The sequence below is a fragment of the Haliotis rufescens genome, unplaced genomic scaffold, assembly GCF_023055435.1.
Source record: "Haliotis rufescens isolate VD_foot unplaced genomic scaffold, xgHalRufe1.0.p SCAF_1, whole genome shotgun sequence".
NCBI lineage: Eukaryota > Metazoa > Mollusca > Gastropoda > Lepetellida > Haliotidae > Haliotis > Haliotis rufescens.
In genome coordinates, this window is record NW_025963779.1 from 33,878,887 (window position 1) to 33,904,727 (window position 25,841).

Genomic DNA, 25,841 nt, shown 5'->3' on the forward strand with positions numbered 1-25,841 from the left:
AATCTGTTGGTCAAGGGGTCCACGGAATTGGATAAGTGTTTATGTTGTATCTTATATGGCTTAGATTCATGTGTAAACTTGTTTTGAAAGACACACAGTACGTACGAATGACTGGATACAATAACCAGTCAGACTATTTCATTTGCGAGACCTCGTACATTTCCGATCGAATGTCTTGATCTGTGGATGTGAGATATTAAACATTCAACGAAGACGCGCCGACCGCAACAAGTGCGTGGCGCCCAAGCTCATCACAGCGATACGTCTTTTCCTACGGCCTTGTATACTGTAACAGTCAATGCCTCTATAGTCGCACGCGTTGGAAAGGAGCTTATAGGGTCACCCTAGACAGAACCCAGCTAGTAAACGATTAAACTCCTAAACGTGCTATTTTATTAAAACAAAGTCGTTATTCTCTAACATTGTTTGCTATATTATGAATACAACTTATTAAATTATATTATATTTTTATTTTTTTCCCGATAACAATCATATCTCGCATTGTCACGTTTTTACACGGATATTAGACACTTCAAAATGGCGATGTTTTGGGTGTGTGTTACGTGGGCACTTCTGTTGACAACTGTCAACTGCAGAAACTACAAGGAAGGCGAAGGGGTATATACTTTCATGCAACCTTTCGATATTCTTTGTTTTGAAAACGATGCATTGGTATCTCGTGGCAATGTCGCTATGTTAGGTCGTGACATGACCAGTGATGTGGTCGAATTCCGAGTCCCTGTTCTGACCGGGACAGCAGGCTGATGGAAAATGCAACGATACTTCTGATATAAACTATATGTAATGTACGTTTGTTTGGATGTTAAAATATTAATCTTCATATAACCAGGTCTTTTATGAAACGGATTGTGTATGTCGTTAGCTGATGTAAATTTGATTCACTAAATGTCTGCTTCTCTCTTTCTTGTCACGAAGGCTGGATAAGCAGGAAAACTACCGTTTGCTGAAGCATTCTTATTCCCAATAATGGCTGCATGAAGTTCTTACTATACGAGCTAGAATTTTCTTGTAGCGTTATGTTTATTAGACTTTGGCACCAGAGAAAGACTTGGCTGGGCGAGTTGGCAGCTCGTGTATATTTGATGAAGTTGTTCTGAATGTTCAACGCAAGGTTGTTTGTCTGCTAACTCAAATTTTATGATGAATGGAAGATATATCAATTGATCAAAATGGATGCAAAACATGGTTTCTCCAAACTTATACTGCCATTTTGGATACTGGTTTTGGTGATGTCATTGGGCCATTGTCATTACTGTAAAAATGGATGCAACTTTAATTTGTTTATTTTCAAATAAGTAGATCTACCCTTAATTAGCATGTGCTGTTATAATTTGAAATATTTTGTTTCCGTCAAATATCCCAGAGTATTCCAAAGTATTCAGTTGAGCCTTGTGTTCAAGAAATTGGTAAAACTAAAATAGGGGGCACGGGTGGCCCAGTCGTCTAAGGCGCCGCGATTCGCTGTGCAGAGTTGCGTCCCTTGGGCACGCCAGAAACCTATGATCGTGGGTTCAAATCCCGGTTCGCCCCGATTATGTTTCTAGGTTTGTCAGCACCATACCCGTGCTCGTGGGTTTCACCGAAGTGGTAAACGTCTGAGACCTGCATCACTTCGAGCTTTCCTCCCACATTAAGCTGACACGCCGCGATATAACTGGAATACTGTTAAAAGCGGCGTTAAACCCAACTCACTCACTCACTAAAACTAAAATATCTTTAGATGTCATCTATTTAGATTTGTTTTGCTAACATGCTTAAGTAGGTTAAGAATTTTGTCACTGTCGTATGTCTTGAAACAGGCATGTGTCTATTCTTGTATCCATTTAGTGTTGGAAGCTGGCATGATCCAGTATTTGCAACTATTTTCCCAATCTGCACTTGGAAAGTAGATAAGACACAAGTCTGGTCAAATCAACCTCTTGTCACTCTTATATAGGTACAGCCAGCCTTCTAGAAACTGTCGGAGGCACGAGTGGCCCAGTTGTCTAAGGCACTGCAATTTTCTGTGCAGAGTTGCGTCCCTTGGGCACACCAGAAACCTATGATTGTGGTTTCGAATCCCAGTTCGCCCTGATTATGTTTCTAGGTTTGTCAGCACCATACCCGTGCTCGTGGGTTTCATCGAAGTGCATCGAAGCCCTGCATCACTTCAGGCATTCCTCCCACATTAAGCTGACATGTCGTGATATAACTGGAATACTGTTAAAAGCGGCGTTAAACCCAATTCACTCACTCACTCTAGAAACTGTCCAATCTTAAATTTTCTTGAAAGATCAAGCCTGCCATGTTCATGTTTACAAGGATGGTGTCTCGAAATTCCACTTGCTGCCACTGACAGCTCACAACATTTTACAGGCACTTCATCACTTGCTGCCACTGACAGTCACTATAGATACACTTATAGCCTGAAAAGGGAATGTAAAGTGACTGTGTTTGATTTCCCAAATAATTTATCAGTCCTTTATATACACAGGGATGTTAGGGTATACATGCTGGAAGCGATGCAGATGTATGTTTACGTTTTGCCTACTTTGGATTCATCGTGTTCATGATCCAGTAATAAGCACCGTTCAAAATATTCTAAGCCTGACTAACTTTCAACTATGGGCCATAACAAAGTGAACTAGTCAATGTAGTACATTGTTTGAGTAGTTCATTGCAAGGGTATTCAGTCTGGTGACAGTGACAGCCAGTTGAACGTGATAGGGGTCCAAATGGACACAGAAATGGAAAAGAACAAGTAACCAGCAGTATTCAAGTTTTTTACTTTAGAAAAAAGCACTCCCCAAGAAATTCATGACCACATGTCACAAGTGTTTGGGGATAAGTGCCCCAGCTATTCCACTGTTAAATGTTGAGCAGCTATTTTTAAGCCTGGGAGAACAAGCTTTGATGATGACCCTAGGGCTGGATGTCCCTCAACTTCCATGAAGATTCCATCATGAAGATAGAAAAACTTACACTGTCAGATAGACGTATTACCATTGCTGATCTTGAGGAAGACACAGTCTACGCCATGGATCCATTGAAGCTACTACTAATGAACATTTACAAATGAATAAGATATGTGCTCGCTTGGTGCCAAAGTTTCTAAATTCTATTCTTAAGGAAAAAGAACTAACTTTGCCAGAGAAAATTCAAAAAGATATTAGTAACGGCTGGGGAAACATGGGTGTACAACTATGATCCCAAGTCAAAACATCAATCTATGGAATGGCACCATTCAACTTCTCCGGCACCAAAGAACTTGAAGTCTTCAAGATCAGTGAAGAAAGTTATGGCGACTGTATTCTGGGATGCAAAGGGTGTGATCCTTGTTGATTGCTTAGAAAGTCAAAAGACGATTACCAGTGCCTACTATGCTGATTTACCTCATCGTCGGCAAGATTCTATGAAAGAAAAGACAGCAAGGGATGCTGACTGTTGGAGTTCTACTACTTCATAACAATGCCTCTTCTCATACCTCTCAACTTGAAGAGGCTGCTGTGGGACAATGTGGGTCCGAAGAGCTTCCTTACCCTCCATACACGCCAGACCTGTCACCAAGTGATTTCCTCCTGTTTCATAAACTGAAAGACCACCTTCGTGGAAAGAGCTATCACGACAACGATGACCTCAAAGCTGCCATGAATGAGTTTTTAAGGGTGTCATCAGAAAACTCCTTCCTGACTGAAATTGAAAAGCTTCACTATCGATATGAGAAGTGTTTTGAAAAGCAAAAAGATTAATGTTGAAAAAAAAAGTTAAAAACACTTTCACAATTGTTGGTTTTGTTTGTTAGGCTTAGAACTTTTTGTTTTGACCTGCCTTCATATAAGGTCACATGGACATGGCATTATTTTGTTGATAATTGATTAACGCTCATTGTTAATGAGTAATAGGATATATAAGTCGCTCTCATTTCACATCAAGTTTATGTCAAAGCTTTGAGCAGATAAAAATCTGGATAAACATGATCATTTAATCCTGTATATCCTATAACTGATATTGTGGGTTCTGTAGTAAATCAATAGTGTTGTTGAATTACAAGTTTTGTTATGTTCAGTTTTAACAATGAGCATACGTTTTTACAAACACCTTGTTTCTAATTTGTGGTTATTTTTCAGGTCCAGCTTTATGTGAACAAAGTTGGTCCTTACTTCAACCCCCATGAAACATATCACTACTACCAACTACCTGTGTGTCGACCCGTTAAGGTAAACACGAAAACAATAGGTATGGTAGGGGTGGGACAGCTTTTTACAGCCTGGGTAGAAAGAGGTTTTACTTTGGTGACAGGACTTTGTTTATTGTATTCTTCTTGAGAGAATGTTTCTGTGTACCACACTCAGCAGCATTACAGTTGTTTCATGTCGTCCAGGCAACAATAGTTGATACAGATACTGGCAATCGGTTCTGGACCAGACAATCCAGTGATTGGCTGAGATGCTTGCATGTGTAAGCAAACCTTACAACCCGAGGACAGGCTGATATCAGTAGTATTGCTGTATTGGTAGTCAAGTGGTCTAAGGTGCTGCAATTTGCAGTGCAGAGTTGCATCCCTTCGGTGTCGTACATTCATTTTTTACAGAGTTATGGCCCTTGCGGACAAGTTTTCTCAGAAACTACTGAAGTTATATGAATGAAAGTTTGCATGCTTATCTAAGAGATACTTGTCAAGACTGAGTTAGAAAATTGGTCCCTGCCAATTATTTGTTTACAGAGTTACGGCCTTGATCATTGTTATTTTACTTAGTGTATAGTGAGTGCATTGGTAACACATTTTCTCAGAAACTACTGAAGTTTGTTTATCTAAGAGATACTTATCATGACTGAGTTATTTTTTCCAGAGAAGGGGCCTTTTGTGTGTATTAATTTCACTTTTTTTCAATTTCTTTTTCTGATGACATAAAGCGGCCCAAGTGCCTATCTCTTCTTAAGGCTTTATAGAACTCTTTTATAGTTTTTATTCACTACTACCGGTATATGAACTAACAACATTCTAATGTGCCCCATGGCGGGAGATAGTGATGACGCTATTTTCTTGTTTTCAGATTGAACATAAGAGCCTTACCTTGGGTGAAGTTTTGGATGGCGACCGCATGGCAGTATCATTGTATGGGTTGAATTTTAAACGTGAGTAGTAAGGTGTAACATAGAAAACCTTTTAGAATCCTGTTCTAGTTTAGCTGTCAGTATTTGTTAGGACTATAGGGTATTTAATTGTAAATATGTTTTTGTGTAATATGGGGCAGTCTGGTAGCCTAGTGGTTAAAGGGTTCGCTTGTCATGCCAAAGACCTGGCTCGATTCCCGACATGGATACAATGTGTGAAGCCCATTTCTGGTGTCCCCCGCCGTGTTATTGCTGGAATATTGCTAAAAGTGGCGTAAAACCATACTAACTCTCTTTTGTAGGCAGGACATTTAATCAAAACTAAATTAAAGAAAACATATAGTTTCATAAGTATTTGTGCACACAAGTGTCTTAAGTTGAATATTTCGATTAATTATGCTTACACAGTTAATAGACATTATCATTAACATTCAAATTATTAAAGGGGAAAACCAAAATGATTTAGAAACCCACATATTGCATTATACATTGACATTGTTACATTTTATTCCACTGAGGCATCGTTGAAATGTGTTGAATTTACAACAGCAAACAAGCCCTGATTACGTATCATAAATGGTGAAAATCATGAATTTCCAGAGTTATCTGTCACAAAGAAAAGTTATTCGGTTCATGGTCAGGTTCGATTTTAGACTCACTTTGTTGTTTTTATATGCCTGCTAATTATACATGAACCATGATCATTGTGTAATTGTAATTATGGAATGTTTGTTGCCATGGTTACAGGTGATGCAGATAAGAAGGAGTTGTGTAAAGTCATGTACTCGGAAACTGACCTCAACTTGCTGAGGAATGCCATAGAGGATCTATACTACTTTGAATTTGTTATAGGTTTGTAGTTCTATTGCAATAGAATACTAGTATATGTTATGCCTCATATGTGATGTTACATCCCATTGCCTATATCATGTCAAGTTATTCTGTATTGATGAATTGTGATAGAAAAATTTCCTAACCCCTGACATTCAAGGCGTATGATTCTTACATATTACTGTGCTGTGACCTTATTTTTTTAATCACATTTTTATCATTCTTTGTACCTTTTAACTATTATTGTATTCTTATGAAAATTACCTTGATTGTTTGCATTTTTGTAAACCTATTAAAAAAAGAAGTGTTACCTTAACACTAGGAAACATATCGTCCTGGTATGATTCATCTCTGAGGTGGCCATGTTTCTCTGTTTCTAGATGACATTCCTATCCGAGGGTTTATTGGGCATCTGGAGGAAGGTGGTTTTCTGCCCCACAACCACAAGATCTACCTGTGGGCACATCTCCACTTCAATGTGGAGTACAATGGAGAAAATGTAAGACTCACCACCTCTTACCCATGCTTACAACTACCTTGGAGACCGTCTCCGTGGTCTAGTGGTAGAGCGTCCGCCCGGAGAGCAGAAGGTCCGGAGTTCGATCCCCAGCCGCATCATACCAAAAGACGTTAAAAGATGGTACTTGTTGTTACCCTGTCTGGCGCTCGTCATTAAGGGGCTAAAACAAGAAACTGGTCGGCTCGGAGTCAGTATACTGTGTCTGAGTGGGGTATTCATGTTAAACTGCGGCATGGTATCTCAGTGAGCTAGCACTATACATTGGCATCAGTCCGGTCTAGTGCAAGCAGCCACACACACACACACACACACACTTGCATGCACATCGCTATATAAGTGCAATAATTTTGGATGCGACGTTAAACCCCATTTCACCTCACCTCACTACAACTACCTTGTTGAAATATGATCATGATGATTAGAGTGGTTCATTCCTCCGTTGTAGATAACTCTTCCAGGTGATATAGGGGGCACGGGTGCCCCAGTCATCTAAGGCGCTGCAATTTCTCTGTGCAGTTGCGTCCCTTGGGCATGCCAGAAACCACTGATCGTGGGTTCGAATCCCGATTTTCTTTGATTATGTTTCTAGGTTTGTCAGCACCATACCCCTGTGGGTTTCACCAAAGTGGATGACGCCTGAGACCTGCTTCACTTCGGGCTTTCCTCACACATTAGGCTGAGACTCTGTGATATAAATGGAATACTGTTCAAGGCAGTGTTAAACCTAACTCCCAGTGATATAACTTTGATTTATCTTGACATGCCCAGAGATCCTAAGTAGTAGTTGTTTCTGTACCATAATATAACTGAACTATTGTTCCACTGCAAACTATTGCTGGTTGTAGGAGGAAAGAATATTGGATTGAGTGATAAATAGCAGTGCCTTGGCTGAATGTATGTCAATTGTGCTCTGAATGTATGGATTGTTATCATTCACTGGTTTGCCTGGTCCAGACTTGATTACTTGCAGCCTGCTGTGATTGTGCTGGAATACTGTTGACTACATTGTTGTGTAACATTCAATCACTGACTCTGTGACGGGTGGTCGGGTAGCCTAGTGGTTAAAGCGTTCGCTCGTCACACCGAAGACCCGGGTTCGATTCCCGACATGGGCACAATGTGTGAAGCCCATTTCTGGTGTCCCCCGCCGTGATATTGCTGGAATATTGCTAAAAGCGGCGTAAAACCAAACTCACTCACTCACTCACTGACTCTGTGATGTCATCTTACTATCATGCTACAGGTCATCTATGCCAACGTGTCCACCAAGGAACAGCCGCCCGTGTCTCTTGATTCCGTCACCACGCCATTTGAAGTAGCCTTCACCTACAGTGTCAAGTGGCATGCAACAAAGTAAGTCGGTTACCCTGTGTGAAGTTATACTCCACTTCAGGAAAGTAAATGTTTATATACTGTTTCATTTAATGACATGTTAACTTAAAAGAATTCCTTATAACAGAAATAGTTCCAAATGTTTCATCTACCAGTTCAAAATGTTGGTGGCATGACAATTAAAAGGTTCAGAGTTCATAATCCTAGATGAGAAAATTGACATATTTTCTTGACTTTGATCTTAATTGTTAAAAATTATTTATGGACATTACGAAATATGTGTTTGGGCCAATATATCTATGGTTACAACAAGAGAAACCATGGCAAAGAAACGAGAAGTATGTGCAGTCATACAAGGAATGGTAATACAGCTGTTGACATCCAGTGTCATGCTTGCGATACATTCACAGGCTTTGCATCTTTGTAGGATTTTGTCCACCATAGTTTGTGTATGTTACACAATTGTTAAAGTCCCATTGATACTCCTAATTAGTTGCAGATTTAGACGTGAAAGTTCTTAATGTCGTAATATTGTGTGTACCTTGAAATGAGTTAATGGTGAAATTGTTCATTGAGTGTGGGCGGAACAGATTTCATTGTCTGTACAATGAACGCAGGTTGTTTACCCGTATATATAAGATAGGTATGCAATAAATTGCAAAGAACATTGAAGAATGAAGCGTGGGTTTTTTAACAATAAAACATTGTTCTATCATGATGTCATTATTGGAGATAAGACTTGATGATGTCATATATTGGACGACATTATTTTTGGGAGGGAAGTGTCCAGTAAGTTGTTCCCCATAGATGTAGCTTGGGTACGCAGATAAATGCAGTGGCCGAAAGATCACATCCAAAAGTGGGAGAGACATTACAATCGGTATGAGGAGAAAAGGTACAGATAATCGACGTGAGAATATGCTGGAAATACCAAACTTTACCCACCTGTTCATAAAATTGACTTGTCTGACATTGCCGAGGTTGGATTCTGTATAGCGAATCACCAGTATTTAAATACAGGTAAAAGAATTTAAAGCTAATACATTTTATCAACATTCTTAGAGAGGCTGTACATATTGTTGATAGCTCATATAACAAATAAACGACAAGTGGTTTATTCTCCATGCAGTGTTTTATTGTACAATAAACAACTTCCACTTGTCATTTATTTCTTGTGACAATATGAGCCTTGATAACTAATGTAACATACAGCCTGCTTTGTCCATAGTGTGTCATCAGTGCGTGAGATGTATTGATGTAACGGTATGACGATACAGTTTGGTATCGCGATATGAGGCCCCTGTTACAATACATGGATTAACAACTGTGTCGTGATGCATATTGATGTAAAACACATGAACAATAACAGACACTGGTCGACAACCAGCTGATGCAGTGTCTAGTATTTCCTGGTTGATAGATGCTCTCCAGCCTTTATGTTTCTGTCCTACAATATCCCATCTTCGATCTTCGAAATTTAAAAACAAATGATCAGGGTTGTGATTGACCTGCAAAAAGTAGGAATATGAACTTGTGAAATAAAAGTACTGTATCAGGATACGAATCGTATCGCAGCCATAGTATCAGGATATGTATCATGTCACGAACCCAATGTATCATTCCGCCTCTAGTAACATGTGAAACTTTTGTACCACAGGGGTGTGATAGGTTTGTGGTTATTTTAGTAACGATAGACTCACTCATGTAATGATAGACCCTTTATAAGTTTACTGTAAGGACATATTTTCATTCCAAATGTCATGAATATGCTCTCATCCTGTATTCTATTAGTTGTGTAATTAGTTGCCGTATACAGTGTCATATAAGGTTAGGTAACTTGATCATGGTGATCGAAGTCAGCTTTTCCCTAACACTGGGCTGCTATTGCTGTGTGACGTCTCTGGCATCATGTTTCTTGTTTGTGACGTCATCCTATACTAGTTCTATGACATTGCTAATGAACATAGTTTCTTTAAAAATTCTTTAATTAATTAATGTCTTTGCATATCACAATTAATTATATTAAAACACAAAACAAGGTCAAATAATTTCTATACCAGAATTTTCATTTGAAATATGTGAGGTGGGTGTTGGAAACTCTGATGGTATACAGTATCATATTAGGTCAGAAAGAACCATCTTGGATTTTTACTGATGGTATACAGGCTCATGTGGGCTTAGTAGTTCTGCTCTCTGATTGGTCAATCTCATTGTGAGGCATTATAAATACATGTATGATGTGTTTTGTAACCAGGGCACAATGTATAGTGATGCTGCATGCACTGATACCCCAAACTGTCACACAACATCCATTCATTAAAGGCTTCTTTTTTATATCACGTGTGTATATTGATGTTAACTTGTTGCTACAAATATTGACAAGAGACATATGATCATGAAGAGACTCATACCTGTTGCAATATGTCAATACTTCCTACCTCACTGCTATGAGTATGATACGGCAACAATGGCAGATGCAAGCTCTGTACACATCATCGTGTATTGATTTATATGGCTGAATACAGTAGGGAAGGCCTCCACCTCAAGGGAGACAACTGATTTTAGCTTGTAAATCTCATAGGGCTGACTGAAAAGATTGATAATTGGAATTATCGCGGCGAAAAGAAATATAAAGATTTTCGATTTAAGGATTATGTCATCTAAAATATCTGCGTAAACTTTTGTAATGAAATAAAGTTTTGATTTACCGAAGCAGACTTGTTTTTGTCCATTGCCGAAAACCAAAAGCAACTGATTTTGTTTTGTATCATAAATGTCAACAAAGTAATCCACGTATAAGTGTATCACCACTCACCAGTGACATGAAATATATTGTTTTGTCACAGAGCTTTTTGCATATTTGCTCAAAGTTACTTCTCTGATATTTATTGATAATTGATCGATATTGGGTTAATGATTATCTATCTCTAAGAATTATATCTATAAATTAGCCAGCTCTAAAATCTGACTCTCTAAGCCTCATGGTAATGCTATCTAGATTTTCACAATTTTTTATGTTAATTCGAAACATGGCATCTAGCCAAACCAACCAATATCAAAAGGCAAGAGCTGCTGAACTTGCATAAGTGAAAACCTCTGTCTAAAATTCATTTGCACAGATAATAATGCTGTGATAAGTAAAGCAGTGTTCAGTTTGTTTGTTTGTTTGTTTGTTGTTAAATGCCGCTCTCAGCTATATTCCAACTATATGATGGAGGTCTGTAAATATTCAAGTCTGGACCAGACAGTCCAGTGATTGACATCATGACCAACGATCCACGCAGTTGGGATACGATGACATGCATCAACCAAGTCAGCGAGCCTGACCAAGTCCCCTTGATCCCATTAGTCGCCTCTTACGACAAGCATAGTCAAGGGAGATTTGCTCATATGACAGATACAGTCAAGTCCTGTTAATCCGACATCGATGGTTGCATATGATTATGTCAGATTAACGAATATGTCGGATAAAAGAAATTAAGTAGTATCAACATTCGTGATAAAAAATCAACAACTACACGATAGATAATGTTTCAAAAGTAATACAAAAATAATTAATAAAATTCCTATTTTTATGTTACATTGTTGGCGGAATATGTTTTTTAATCATGCAACCTCTAAAATTTAACACAAAACAAATGTTATGGACTGTGTGACTGGTACCGCAAAGCTTAATAAAGCTGCTTTCTAAGTGGCTAACGTTGACTTCCTGTTAGTCATTTCATTGGTAGGTCATAGTTTGCGAAAAGTTGTTCTGACGTGACCTGTAATAGGATGTCCTCGCTGATAGGGAGAACTTGTATCTGATTTTAATGAGATTGGGGTAATCTAAGCATGTGATTAATCCTGTTTTTATCCCCCGCCGCGCGAAAGCGCGAAGCGGGGGATATAGTATTCACGACCGTCCGTACGTACGTCCGTCTGTACGTCCGTCCGTACGTCCCACCTGTTTGTTGCCGCGATATCTCAAGAACTAAACACTGGATTGTCTTCATATTTGGAACTATGGTGTATATACAGACTCCGCAGACACCAGTCGGTTTTGGTGACCTTGATCCCATTTTCAAGGTCACAGCAGACAAATCTGCTTTTAGAGTTGGAAAACGGTGTTGCCGCGATATCTCAAGAACTAAACACTGGATTGTCTTCATATTTGGAACTATGGTGTATATACAGACTCCGCAGACACCAGTCGGTTTTGGTGACCTTGATCCCATTTTCAAGGTCACAGCAGACAAATCTGCTTTTAGAGTTGGAAAACGGTGTTGCCGCGATATCTCAAGAACTAAACACTGGATTGTCTTCATATTTGGAACTATGGTGTATATACAGACACCGCAGACACCAGTCGGTTTTGGTGACCTTGACCCCATTTTCAAGGTCACAGCAGGCAAATCTGCTTTTGGAGTTGGAAAACGGTGTTGCCGCGATATCTCAAGAACTAAACACTGGATTGTCTTCATATTTGGAACTATGGTGTATATACAGACTCCGCAGACACCAGTCGGTTTTGGTGACCTTGATCCCATTTTCAAGGTCACAGCAGGCAAATCTGCTTTTAGAGTTGGAAAACGGTGTTGCCGCGATATCTCAAGAACTAAACCTCTCGATTGTCTTCATATTTGGAACTATGGTGTATATACAGACACCGCAGACACCAGTCGGTTTTGGTGACCTTGACCCCATTTTCAAGGTCACAGCAGGCAAATCTGCTTTTTGAGTTGGAAAACGGTGTTGCCACAATATCTCAAGAACTAATCGCTGGATTGTCTTCATATTTGGTACTATGGTGTATATGGCGGGGGATATTTCGTCACTCTGTGACAAATACTTGTCTTTATTTAAAGCATTAATTGTTTATTTTTAAGCAAGTTTATCTCTGCAGCCATTGTAATATGCAGCTACCAGCCGACTTGTCTTGTATCAAAACACGAGTTGTGTACTCGCGGGCAGATGACCACGGAGTACGCTGATCACTGTGTCGGATTAACGAGACTGATTAATGTGTGATTTCGGTAATTGGTTGCAAATTAGGTGAGTCGGAGTGTGAGACTGTCGGATTAATGGGTCTAAATAGCACTAATTTAATCGGTTCCCATCATTAGTGTCGGATACAGCTGATTGTTGGATTAACGAGTGTCGGATGAACAATACTTGACTGTATTTGTATTTGAATCTACGGACCCCCTGAATCTCCAACTTTTAACATTAGGGTTATGACAAGGACTACTTGATTCTTTTAAGAATGGACAGAATGCGACTTATACACTTTACAGCTGAGTGGGTTCAATTTATGTACATAGATGATATTTTTGCTGAATCATGTTAAGTATTGTGATTGACTTTGCTTTTAGTTTGAAATATGAAGAGAGAGGGAAAAGACTTCGTGACAACAGCTTCTTCCCCAAGACATTGGAGGTGAGTGAAAAACACTTGATGCTGTGAGGTGGAAGTTCTATCTGCGTTGTTGTTAACTCAGTTAATTCAGATTGGTCAGAGGGTATTAAATCATTATAACCTGCCTTTGATTCCAACATTTCTCTTTCTGTACTGCATACTTTGAGTGAGTGAGGTTTTGCACCACTTTTAGCAATATTCCTGCAATATCACAGCAGGGGACACCAGAGATGGGCTTCACACATTGCACCTATGTGGGGAATCAGACGCGGGTGGTCGGCGTGATGAGGAAACACTTTAATCAGCAGACTACCCCACCATCCTGCATACTTTGTCACTCTTGACTTGACTCACATGCTTGGCTTGAGACAGTAGGGAAAAGTTGAACTTGAACATTACAATACAGGGTTTCATATCCGATCATTTTCTAGGACATTGACTCATTTGAAATGGCCGAAAAATTATTTTTCCAAGGTTTGCAATGATATTAAGACATGTCCTATAAAAAGTGGATAAAATCATGAAAATGGCCTAATTATATTTGGCTCCAGCAAGACCACTGTGAAAAACAACTGTCTTTGTCCCAAGCATGTCAGATTTAGTTTCAATCAACTGAGTGAGTTTGGCCATCTTTGACTGGGTGTGCCCATTATCCTGATTAGGTTAAGGGAAAAACAGTTAATTTGAAATCATGTACAATATGTTTGTCAAATTATCAATACCAACCTGTGATCATGGTAATAACATGTGCTTAGATAGATTTGTTTCATTTAGTGACTGTGATACCTTCCACTGCTGTTGACAAGTCCGCCAATGCCTGGGAAATGTCTGAAACCAAACCTCCCTGATTACACACCAACACCCAAAACTTGAAATAAAACTGTAACGTTTGTTCTGGTTTTATGGACATCAGTGTTTTGTCTTTTGTTAGGGGCGGTCAGACTGCCCAGCGGTTAAAGCGTTTGCTCGTCCGGGTTCAATTCCAGACATTGGTACATTGTGTGAAGCCCATTTCTGGTGTCCTCCACTGTGATATTGCTGGAATGTTGCTAAAAGCGGCGTAAAACCATACTCACTCACTCTTTTGTTAGCTGAAGCTTATCTCCTCTTATGCCAGTTATAGATATTTCTTGTGCATCCCTAACCACACAAGGTGGAGATAGATGCTGTCGATGTGATTTTTGCATGGATGTTTATATTGTTGTGTTGTTTTTTCAGATCCACTGGCTATCTGTCATAAATTCTATAGTGCTGGTGTTTCTACTGATTGGCTTTGTGGTCATCATATTGGTAAGTCAGATCATTTAGTTATCAACTAGGGTTGAAGTGGGCCTAATGTCTTGAAATATAAAGTGACTTACCTCTTTTTAAATTTTGCAACTATGCATCATCTATGTTCTACACCACAGCACTCAGAGGTAACCTGAAATGTTTAGTACCATGACAACCCATGACACCCCATGACACCCCATGACACTCATGGGACACACTCTCAGGCTAGCAAGGTATTGCCTATCCCTGTGCAGTATGTTTATTACATCAATCTACATCATGGACAATCGTGTCTTGTTGTGTTGTAGACACGTGTTCTGAAGAGTGACTTTGCTCGCTACAACCTGGATGAGGATGACAGCGAGGATCTGGACCAGGACGACAATGGCTGGAAGATTATACAGACTGATGTGTTCCGCTTCCCTGCTGCCAAGAATCTCTTCTGTGCCATCCTAGGTCAGTCTGATAGAACATGTGCTGTATATGGGGGCATATGAGCTACTGTGGTGAAAGGCGCTGTAATTTGCTGTGCAGAGTTGCATCCCTTTGTTGTGCCAGGATACAAGAGTCATGGGTTCGAATCCCTGAAAATATGTGACGATGATCCTTGACTTGCCAGCATGAAACTCATGGTCATGAGTTTTACCAAGTTAAGATGTCTACTACCTGCATCAATTGGGGCTTTTCTCCTACACTCTTAAAATACTGTTCACAGCAATGCTTGTCCAAACTCACTCATACACTGTGTGCAACCCTAGGTAGATCCAAGTCAGACAGGACACTCAACATGCTCAAGTTTTTCAGTATTTGAAAAAGAGCATGAGGATGGTATCTCTCTGTTTCTCTCAGTTAGGGCCTGTCTGCTGTACCCGTGACGATCCGGACAAATAGGGCTTCAGCGACCCGTGCTTGTCATAAGAGGCGACTAACAGGACTAACAGCTCGCAATTGCGTAGATCGATGCTCAATCATTGGATTGTCTGGTCCAGACTTGATTATTTACCGATCGCCGTCATATAGCTGGAATATTGCTTGGTGCGGCGTTCAGCAACAAACAAACAGGACAAACTCAAATGTTTCAGTATTTCAGTTTCAGTACCATCTCTCTCTCTGTCAGTGAGGGTCTGTCAGATCTTACAGTCTAATCTTACCATAGTCTAGTCCTGCTCACAGGAAGATATTCAGCCTTATGTCTGCTTCAAATTTCTGTTAAGTTTCCAATTTAGAATCCCACTTTTGAACAAAATAATTATTTTTTCCCAAATTGCCTGCCAATGAACTTGGTTTGGAATCCAAGATAAATCCTTGACCACAAGGAACAGAATCAGGTTATACCTTTAGGAAGACACTGAATGGTATGTTGATGGTACCATTATACCAAGGCTTGACTTAGTTGATGCATGTCATTGTATCCCAATTGTGTGGATCGATGCTCATGATGTCAATCACTGGATTGTCTGGTCCAGTCTTCATTATTTACACATCGCCATCATATACCTGGAATATTTCTGAGTGTGGTGTTAAACAACAAACAAACATAAAACCATGGCTTGACAGCAGCTGTGTGTTTGCAGGCGTGGGAAGTCAGTTCCTGTGTCTGGCAGCTGGTATCCTCATGATGGCACTGATGGGAATGTTCAACGTACATCGCCATGGCGCCATCAACTCTGCGGCCATCGTCCTCTATGCCTTCACTTCATGTAAGTACAGTTATGCCTGTAAACCTTAGGGGATTCCCAGTACCCTTTGATGGTCATAAGATTTGAATAAATAAGTAGAATGAGGAATCAGCGGTCACCATGGTTACAGTGTCGTTATTACCAAAGCTCATGCAAATCATCACCAAAATGTATGTGAAGATGTCTTTAGGAAAAAATACCTGTTTTTTCCTATTACTTTGTCTAATTATCCAGAAGCTGAATTGCAAAAAGGTTGATCATTTGCAGACCAGTAGATGCAAGGATTGATTGTCAAAACATGTGCAGTGAATCACACCATGTGTTGGTTGTCTACAGAGCAGGGATAGAAATTAACCAAGAAAATCTAGCCCGAAAAGTGATAACATATAGCAATACCCCTCAAGAAGCGTGAAATTCTACTTGCCCTTAGGGTGCCTTCAACATAAACAAAACTTGTCTGGGCTAGCACGCAACTGATGTATGGCACTGTTTGTGTTGGGCAGGCATCAGTGGCTACGTGTCCACCAACTTCTACAAGAGGATGGGCGGCGACAACTGGGTGTGGATCATCAACCTGACATCAGCCCTGTTTGCTGGTGAGTTCTAGTTCACTGGATCACTACTTGGTAAAAAATTGCAATATGTTGTGTCAGGAAATGTACATTGATATCATAAGCACTCTGACTTATGAAAAACTATTCTCTTGTATGTCCTGTGTAACAAGACCTTGTAGTATGGACGGCTTGTACCAGGGCTCCAGATAATTCTTTAGCCTTTGAGTATTTATGCACATGTCATCATTCATATTGGGTATTGATAGTTTTCTTTTGGATATTCAAGATATTTTTACTCCCTTGTTTCCAGTGTACTGGGTATATTTATACCAATGGGTAGACATTTTTTTAGAAATAATTTGGCTTTAAATGCTGCTTCTGTTGGTGTGCTGCACCAAGTGTGTAAACTCACAACAACAATAAGCTTGTCTAACTTAACAAGAAGCCAGACATAACACCTTCTGTGTGCACTTTTCACTGCAGTAGTGTTGATGAATGTGAGATTCCTGCATTCTATGATATCAGTAAATAAGTATATACAAGTTGAAGTGTTTGGGGTGTTTTTCATGCATATTTGTATTTAAGCAACTCAAATTGGGCAATGGTGATTTAGTTTGCATATTTTACACAAATATCAGCTTACCAGGAGCTCTGTTTTACTTACCAGGGTGTATTCCTGGCCAGAATCTGTCCCAACTACCCCCTGCTTGTGATGATATCCATGATTGTATTGTGTGACGTGATTACGTGTCATCATAACCCAATGGCATACTTCAGTGCACATGCTGCTCTATGAGTGGTCCAGTCGTCTAAGGTGCTGTACGGTGTTGCATCCGTCTAAGCATGTCCACAAGCCGTCTTTCTTGCTTTCCACTCCAGATGTGCCTCATGTTGCTAAGATTGTCTGCACCATACTCATGTTCATGGATTTTACCAAAGTGTTAAACGTCACATTGAGCTTTACTTCTCATCAAACTGGACCCCTGAAGATCGGGGTAGAATAGGTCTTCAGCAACCCATGCTTGCCGTAAAAGGCGACTAACGGGATCGAGTAGGCAGGCTCGCTGACTTGGTTGATGCATGTCATCGTATCCCAATTGCGTGGATCGATACTTATGAAGTCAATCACTGGACTGTCTGGTCCAGACTTGATTATTTACAGACCGCCATCATATAGCTGGAATATTGCTGAGAGCGGCATTAAACAGGCAACAAACAATTCTCATCAAACTGACATGCCTTGATAACTGAAGTACTCATCAAAGCAGGGTTAAACCAAACTCACTCACTCATGCTACTGGTTTGCTTGCCCCAAACATTATTACAGTTATACCAAGGAAGTCCGTCCGTCCGTCCTTCTGAGGACTTTTTTGTGTGCGACCTATAACCCTAATCATTATTTGTGTAACAGCTTGGCTTAGTCCAACTTTCAACATAAGACTTACCCACCAACTCGCTCACTCAAATAAATCCATTAAGATCTAGCCGATCTAGCCATTTTAGCCAAGATTAAACTCTTGAATGTCCTTTTCAGTCCCCTTCTTCCTTGTGTGGTCCTTCATCAACTCGGTGGCGTGGGCATACGGAACAACACAAGCCCTTCCCTGGACCACAGTCGTCATGCTCATGGCACTCTGGCTCTTCAGTGAGTACTTCGGCACCAGCCATCGCTGTCAGTGCAAATATAATTCCCCAACAAATTACAGGTAAACTGATTAATAGATAGATAACATCAATAGATTACTTTAACATGTTCTATTTTCCCTTCAGTCGGTTATCCTCTGACAGTCATTGGTGGAATATTTGGGAAAAACTGGGCAAATGGGTTTGATGCACCAGTGAGGACGAAGAATATATCTCGGGAGATTCCATCCGTGCCGTGGTACAGGTCTGCCTTCGCCCACTGTGTTGTTGGAGGATTCCTGCCCTTCAGGTATGTCATTGTATTCAGAGGGCCTGACTATTGGGGTCATCTTTGTACCGTCAACAAATATTAACTAGCTGAAACCTTACTGTAACTACTGATGGTATTTCTGTGTTTGAACTGTGATTTACTAAAGAAAATTGGACATGGATTTTAGAATTTGTCATAGCTACAATTGAGTTGGTTTTGAGGATTCAAACAGCCAGACATTTTGGTATCCCATGGGACTCCCAGTGCAAATAATCTGTTATTGTTATGCGTCCAATATAACCCTGGGTTTTGGTATTGTGATAATGTGATGAGTAGGCTTTCCTTCCTATAATGTAGACTTCCTGTTGCTATTTGACATTTTTCAATAGTAATTCTTAGGGTATTCAGAGAGGTTTTTTCATTTAAAAAATTACAACTAGTCAATGCTTATGTCTTGCATTGAGTTATGTTTGTGATTGTCTAATTGCAGTGCTATATCTGTGGAGCTCTACTACATATTTGCTACTCTATGGGGTAGAGAGCAATACACCTTGTTTGGCATTCTGTTCATTGTGTACGGGATACTGCTGAGTGTTACTGCATGCATATCCGTGGCCTTGACCTACTTCCAACTCTCAGCAGAGGACTATCGATGGTGGTGGAGGTCAATCTTTAGTGCTGGGTAAGTTGTCTCCCTTACTTCAGTTGCCAATACTAAGAGAAATTATTTGCTGTGGTACTACGGTAATACTATTTTATTTAGGATTTCTTTGAGATGTATCTCTGGAATTGGAGGATTTATATCATAATATGTTTTCTTTCTCAGTATGTTAAATTATGTGCATAAATTACTCATAACTTACCAACATCTCAAACTACATCAGGTTAGTCTTACCTAGCCTTTAGTCTTTAGCCTTAGATTGTAGGGCTGGGACGGATAACAGGGGTACTCGGGTCGGGTGGGTACTGAGTGGGACCCAGGTACCCACAGGACTACCCGGACCCGTGATATATTCTTTCATGACAAAATTCACTATTTAACTACATGGTTACACAACTACTTTAAGTCTCTAATGTTCGCTTTTCTTCATGACTATGAACGCATTCCTTCTGACTTACATATGTTTGAACAAAGATAAAACTTCTGCCAACTTCAGTGTATGCATGACCACATCGTTTTATACATTATCTAAATACATTTTGCCAGGGCTACTGTCAAATTATTCCCAATCCTACATTTCGTACCGATCTCTTGACACCAGTAGCAATACCCCGGTAGGGTCAGGTAATAGGGATGTGGGTACCCGGGTAGGGTCAGGTAATAGGGATGTGGGTACCCCGGTAGGGTCAGGTAATAGGGATGTGGGTACCCCGGTAGGGTCAGGTAATAGGGATGTGGGTACCCGGGTAGGGTCAGGTAATAGGGATGTGGGTACCCCGGTAGGGTCAGGTAATAGGGATGTGGGTACCCGGGTAGTAAATTTGGACCCTATTAGATTGTTTTTTGATCGTGACGTTAACAGGTTATTTAACATAATAAATTTTGCCTGAAACCATAACAGACAGCTAGTCTAGGCTGGTTGGCTATGAACAATTACCACTTAGGGAATATTTAAGTGGAAAGGAACTGACATGTTAATTTCACTCTGAGTGTTCAAACTTTAATGCATTTGAAGCAAAATTATTTGATAAGAAAGGAATTACAAGATATAGAAACATTTCACTTGTGTAACCAAACAACAAGACTTATTATTACATCTTCCTAATCTGTAGGGGCGTTCAGGTAGCCGAGTGGTTAAAGCATTTGTGGTCATGCCAAGAACCCGGGTTCAATTATCGACATGGGAACAATGTGTGAAGTCCATTTCTGGTGTCCCCCGCCGTGTTATTGCTGGAATATTGCTAAAAGTGGCATAAAACCAAACTCACTCACTCATACTTTAGGCTAACTTTAGTGCCAGGTATCTTAATACTTCATAATAATACTAAAATGACAACACAATAGAACAAAGACCCATGCCCTCCAAACGGTCAGTTCCTTATCTTAATAAAAGATACTCTTCAGTTTATTTGCGAAACATGTGGAGGACACACCTATTGCAAAAGAGGGGATAATGCATTATAGGTTGTCAACCGATCTCGAGTTGTCACTCCCTCCCTCACTCACTCACTCACTCCCTCACCCTGCCACCCACTCACTCACTCACTCACTCACTCACTCACTCACTCACTCACTCACTCACCCTGCCACCCACTCACTCACTGTACCGACATGTTCTGTTTCAGATCGACCGGTGTGTTCGTGTTTCTGTATGCCCTCTTCTACTACTTCAAGCGGTCCAATATGTCCGGCATGCTGCAGACTGTGGAGTTCTTTGGCTACACAATGCTGGCCTGCTTTGTATTTTTCCTCATGCTTGGAACGGTCTCCTTCTTTGCTTCGCTCAAATTTGTCCGTTACATATACGTGAATCTCAAGATGGATTAATGTTTGGTTGTCATTTTAACATGAGGTGGGTGTTGAGGATGCAGATGTTGACTCCGAGGAGTGAAAGGGTCGGATTATGTGGAGATGTGAATTAATCTGTATAAGGGGTAGAATAGTGTGGGACTCGGAGCTCTCCAGCTTATTGTTATGTCTATTAAGTTTTCTTCCATGATGTTATTCTTTGCATTTAACGAATATTTTATTAACTGCGGTATTGTGATATGAGAAGTGTGTTTATGTAAAAATGAGAGAGTTAACATCTGTAGGCATATATATTCTATGAAGTTATGGGGTGATAAGCTTTGGGAAAGTCATTATAATAAATAAATACTGGTAAGTGGAATCCAAACACAGCCATGAATGCAATGAATGGATAGCTGATGATGTTTTTGTACACTGTTTAGACCCAGATCTTTCTCGTTCTAAATGTATTGAAGTATGTGTGGACCTAGCACTAGCAGTCTTGTGACCAGTTTCCATCAATGTCAAGATTTTGTGATGATCATTCATGATGTATTGATATTTTTTGTTGTGACTGAAAGCTGATAAAAACATTATGTATCCCTACTCTCTCACTAATGAACATGTTATCACACAGAACCCTTGTTCAGATATGGCAGAATAGGTCCTTTTACCTGCATTAGTAGGTTCTCATGATGTAGTTAATGTTACTGACAACAGTCAAAAAACCCTTTCACTTACTCACTTTCTGGTGGCCCAGTAGTTCAAGGTGCCATAATTCCCTGAACAGAGTTGCTTCCCTTAGTTGCCAGGATCTGCTTGTCATGGATTTGAAATCCAGATTAACCCAACTATGATCCTTGTTAAGCCAGCACCATACCAATTTCACCATACTCATTGGTTTCAGCAGTGTTCTTAATGCCTGCCGCGACTTGGCTCTTATGCAATTTCCTCAAACATTAAGCTGACATGCCATGATAAAACTGAAAAACTGTTCCAAATGGTGTTTAGCCAATTCACTCACTCACACTCTCAGCAGTCCAGGAGACCAAATTCCACATCTGGCTGCTGAAACATCATTCAAATAATGAAACCAAATGATGTGGCTACTTCCAATGGAGTCCACCAGTTCCCCTGTAGCTGCTAGGTTAAAGGGGTTGTGAGATGGTGGCTGCACTAAGCTTGGTGAAACCTTGATGGTTGTGCTTGCTGGTGATTGTGTTCATAGACTGCTCATCATCCATCGTCACCAATGTTTCATCATAAATGTGTTTGAATTTGTTGATTACCCCATGACGTATCAATCTCAGTTATGTGTATTAGTGACAGAATGAGTCAAATCCATATTTTTCATATTTTTATTATTCACAAGTTGTGAATACAATGTTAAGCCTTACAATAATGTAGTTATTTGTTTATTCGGTGTTTGATCCAAGATGAGAAACTGATTTTATGAACAAATTAACATGATTAAGTTATGGCAACATATTTGTGAAAGACTTCAATTTGCTTTCAACACAATCTATTTTTCTTAACCAACAGGTTATGACAGATATGCATAGTGCTCAGAGATTAGACTTTACATGAGTCTGAGTAGACATACATGTGGCCAATGAAGCCATTATGCAGTAAATGTCTTGTTGAAAATAAGCAAAGGGAGGCAGAAAGAGGCTAGTAATCAACTTTTTGTGTTGCATCTTCCTGAGGCAAGGCCGTTAACTGACAGTAAAAGTCCAGTTTCCACCCTTGCTGAACTAGGCTGGAGTTTCTGGGCTGGATCGTAGTGCCATCAGTAGCTATTATGAGTTATGTCCCTTCTATGTCCTTCCTACTGACCAATCAGATTCTACCTCTCATGTAGCTTACATTTGCTTCAAACAAAATAGCAGCACCCAGTCAAGACGATAAGAACGATAATGAAATCTATAGTGTAATAAAATTGGTTTTACTTTGCCAAGTGCATCAAATCACGTGATTAAAAACATGAAACGATTTGGAAAATATCAGTAGACGCCAAGTTGGTAGTACACATGATTTGCAAATCCTGCAGTCGACCGAAATCTGCATGGCAGTTTAAGAACCAGATGTCGATTTTGTTACACAATTTTGATTGGACTATGCATGGACTTGTTAGTCCAGTCAAAATATAACTCCATAATTCCAGCCCAGTTCGGCAAGGGTGTAAACTGGACTTTTATAGTCAGTTAACTCACTAGTCTCCGGAACATGTTTGTGTTGTGACCCTCAAGTTTATGTGAGATGAGGGTAGTCAAGGGTGAAGAATTGTAGGATAGTTAATACATCAATAAATATAAATGTGTATCTCTGTATTATATGCCACAGATAGTTGGAATGCATTCTTTTGGGGGAAAATAGCGATCTTTTATCCAGTGAACTGTTAACACGTCAGTTTCACTGCAAAACGGGGGTTCCGAGTTTGAATGCATTCTTTTGGTGGAAACTAGCGATCTTTTATACACTGAGCTGTCAAACACTTCAGTTTCTCTGCAGGTGAGATCCTGACTGAATCGAGCAGGAGAGAACAAACTTAGTTAAAACATCAATGTACCTGTACATTTTGTGGTGTAAGTTTACTGGATGGTTAATACAAGTTGTTAATATGACAGGTGTGATTCAAAGATATTTTGTGGAAATTACAAACAAAATTTACCATGAAGACTTTTTATGAGATTGATGGTAAACAGTGTTTTGTACTTCGAGATACTAGAATTTGTGGCACCGACTTACCTCTTTCCCTAACATTTGCTTGTTTAGTTTGTTTTGCTTTTGAATGCTTCTGTTTGTGAAGCTGAAAACCTGTGTACCTGTGAAAGTGAAGTGTAAGAATTGTTTTGTCACAACACTGCTGTTAATATTCCACATAGCATTGTACCATTGCTTTATCCAAGAGACATAGGCTACATTGACATGTCTGAATACATATGTATCTGATTCACTAGTATGTCTGACAATCGATAGGATTCAACATGGAGTTATGACCCTAGGTATTGAATTCAGTAAACTGTTAGAACTATTTATGATCACTTCGCATTTTTCTTTTGTCTACACTTTTATACATCTCCCCTCAGTTAATTTCCATAGGTCATAGTGGTGACCAATGGGATCGGGTGGTCAGCTTGCTGACTTGGTTGATGCATTTCATCGTATCCGAATGGCATGGATCAATGCTCATGCTGTCAAAAACTGGATTGTCTTGTCCAGACTCGATTATTTACAGACCACCGTCATATAGCTGAAATATTGCTGAGAGATGCGTTAAAAAAACATCCAATTTCCATATGTAATATTAGTTATCTTCTTTGGTTTTTTTAAAACTTTTTTAATCACCATCTGCATTGCTTCCTTTACAAAGGGAGGTAATTGTTTCTGCCATCATGAAAAACTAGTAGAAACGCATTATCAAGCAGACGGTCACATAATCTGATGGGATTGTTTGGTGAAGAAATATTTCAAGTTTAAGGAGTGGTATAAATGTATGGTTTTTACTTATAAATTTTAGAGGGCAGTACACTATTTATGTCCAAAGGGATTAATAATCATGTATAAAGTTCATTACTATGTTTCACTAGCTGAAATCCAGGTTTTGGGTATGTCATAATGGCAACTTTAATTACCGGTACTACTTGAGCCAGTGGCCTAAGATGCTACATTTTGTTATGCAGAGTTATGCCCCTTAGCTGCTACCATGTTTAGCTGACAAAATCTAACAAAACTATTGTTAGAACAGCATTAATCCTACTTCGCTCAACACCACTGAGACTGGTGATAGTCATAGGATTGCATGGGAGGGCTGCTTGACACCTTGTGGGCCAGAGGAGAATGTTACTTACATTGGTAGGTAGGTATTCATCCTTGGGCCTCTACTGCTGTAGTTTCCCTTCTAATATGAGAAATATCACAAGAGTTGCATATTGCAAATATTCATCAGAATGCCTAAACAAACTACAACGATGGGAGATTTACATCAGTTCTTCCACTGCCTTCTTGGAATGGCTCGAGACTACTCAACGTGATCAAAAGTTGAGTAGTACAATTTCCTTACTACTCACTTGAACATGCTGCTTCTGCCTTGGAGGTATTGGGGAACTATTGGTATTCAGTAACTACATGTTCTAAGACAAGAACAAAGAGTGTGTTCCACTGAACACCAACCAATCTCCAGATCTCCACAAATGTAAATAGGCTGGGACTTTGGGTGTACATTTTCTTCCAATCATTATGACTTTCTATTTAATTCCATTAGTTTATCATAATTTCCTCATACCCATTGCCATCACAAATGCCTGTATATCACTGAGGTTGTACATATTTACATTGGAGGGGTTACTCAAGTGTTCCTTTCAGAACCTTGTCTAGTATCACTAGAAAAAAAACAACTGTGTTTACATCATGGTAACTTATTATTGTATATATCAATAAAGTCTGTTCCAAATAGACCAATATGGTTGTGTTTGTTTTGGTCATCTTGGGCAAGACGTTTAACACTGCACTCTTCAAAGTAATGTTAACATTTGACCCCAGTAAGCTGGGAAAAACATCAGGTCATTACCAGGTGACTCGCTGGTCAAACCACTGACAGATCAGGATGGGACCCTGGTTTACCCTTTTTTTACAGTGTCGGGAGGGGGCACTGAAATGAGGATCAGGCTGATTGCATCTTTTTTCTTGACAGCAGGGCTCACTACTGATTTGTCTGACCGCTTATCTTTCCAGGCTGAACTGGGTTTGATCTACGTGAAGATCCGGGGTAGAATAGGTCTTCAGCAACCCATGCTTG

General features: G+C 39.8%; 1 protein-coding gene across 1 annotated transcript; it reads left to right on the forward strand.

Annotated features, from left to right (window-relative positions):
* Positions 1-494: 494 nt before the first annotated feature.
* Positions 495-25,500, forward strand: LOC124139441 (transmembrane 9 superfamily member 1-like). The gene is made up of 15 exons (XM_046506492.2): positions 495-618; positions 4,128-4,217; positions 5,055-5,136; positions 5,863-5,967; positions 6,327-6,445; positions 7,710-7,819; positions 13,153-13,216; positions 14,414-14,485; positions 14,776-14,923; positions 16,042-16,167; positions 16,650-16,742; positions 18,235-18,345; positions 18,471-18,633; positions 19,085-19,276; positions 20,881-25,500. Exons 1-15 carry the CDS (start codon positions 538-540, stop codon positions 21,080-21,082), a joined length of 1,758 nt encoding a protein of 585 aa, XP_046362448.1. The 5' UTR covers positions 495-537; the 3' UTR covers positions 21,083-25,500.
* The last annotated feature ends 341 nt before the right edge of the window (positions 25,501-25,841 follow it).

What these genes read in the sequence shown, in the direction of transcription:
- LOC124139441 (XM_046506492.2), top strand. Translation starts at nt 538, where the DNA reads ATGGCGATGTTTTGGGTGTGTGTTACGTGGGCACTTCTGTTGACAACT. An exon ending in ACTACAAGGAAGGCGAAGGG is followed by an intron (nt 619 to 4,127) that starts GTATATACTTTC and finishes GTTATTTTTCAG; the next exon opens with GTCCAGCTTTATGTGAACAA. An exon ending in TGGAGTACAATGGAGAAAAT is followed by an intron (nt 6,446 to 7,709) that starts GTAAGACTCACC and finishes ATCATGCTACAG; the next exon opens with GTCATCTATGCCAACGTGTC.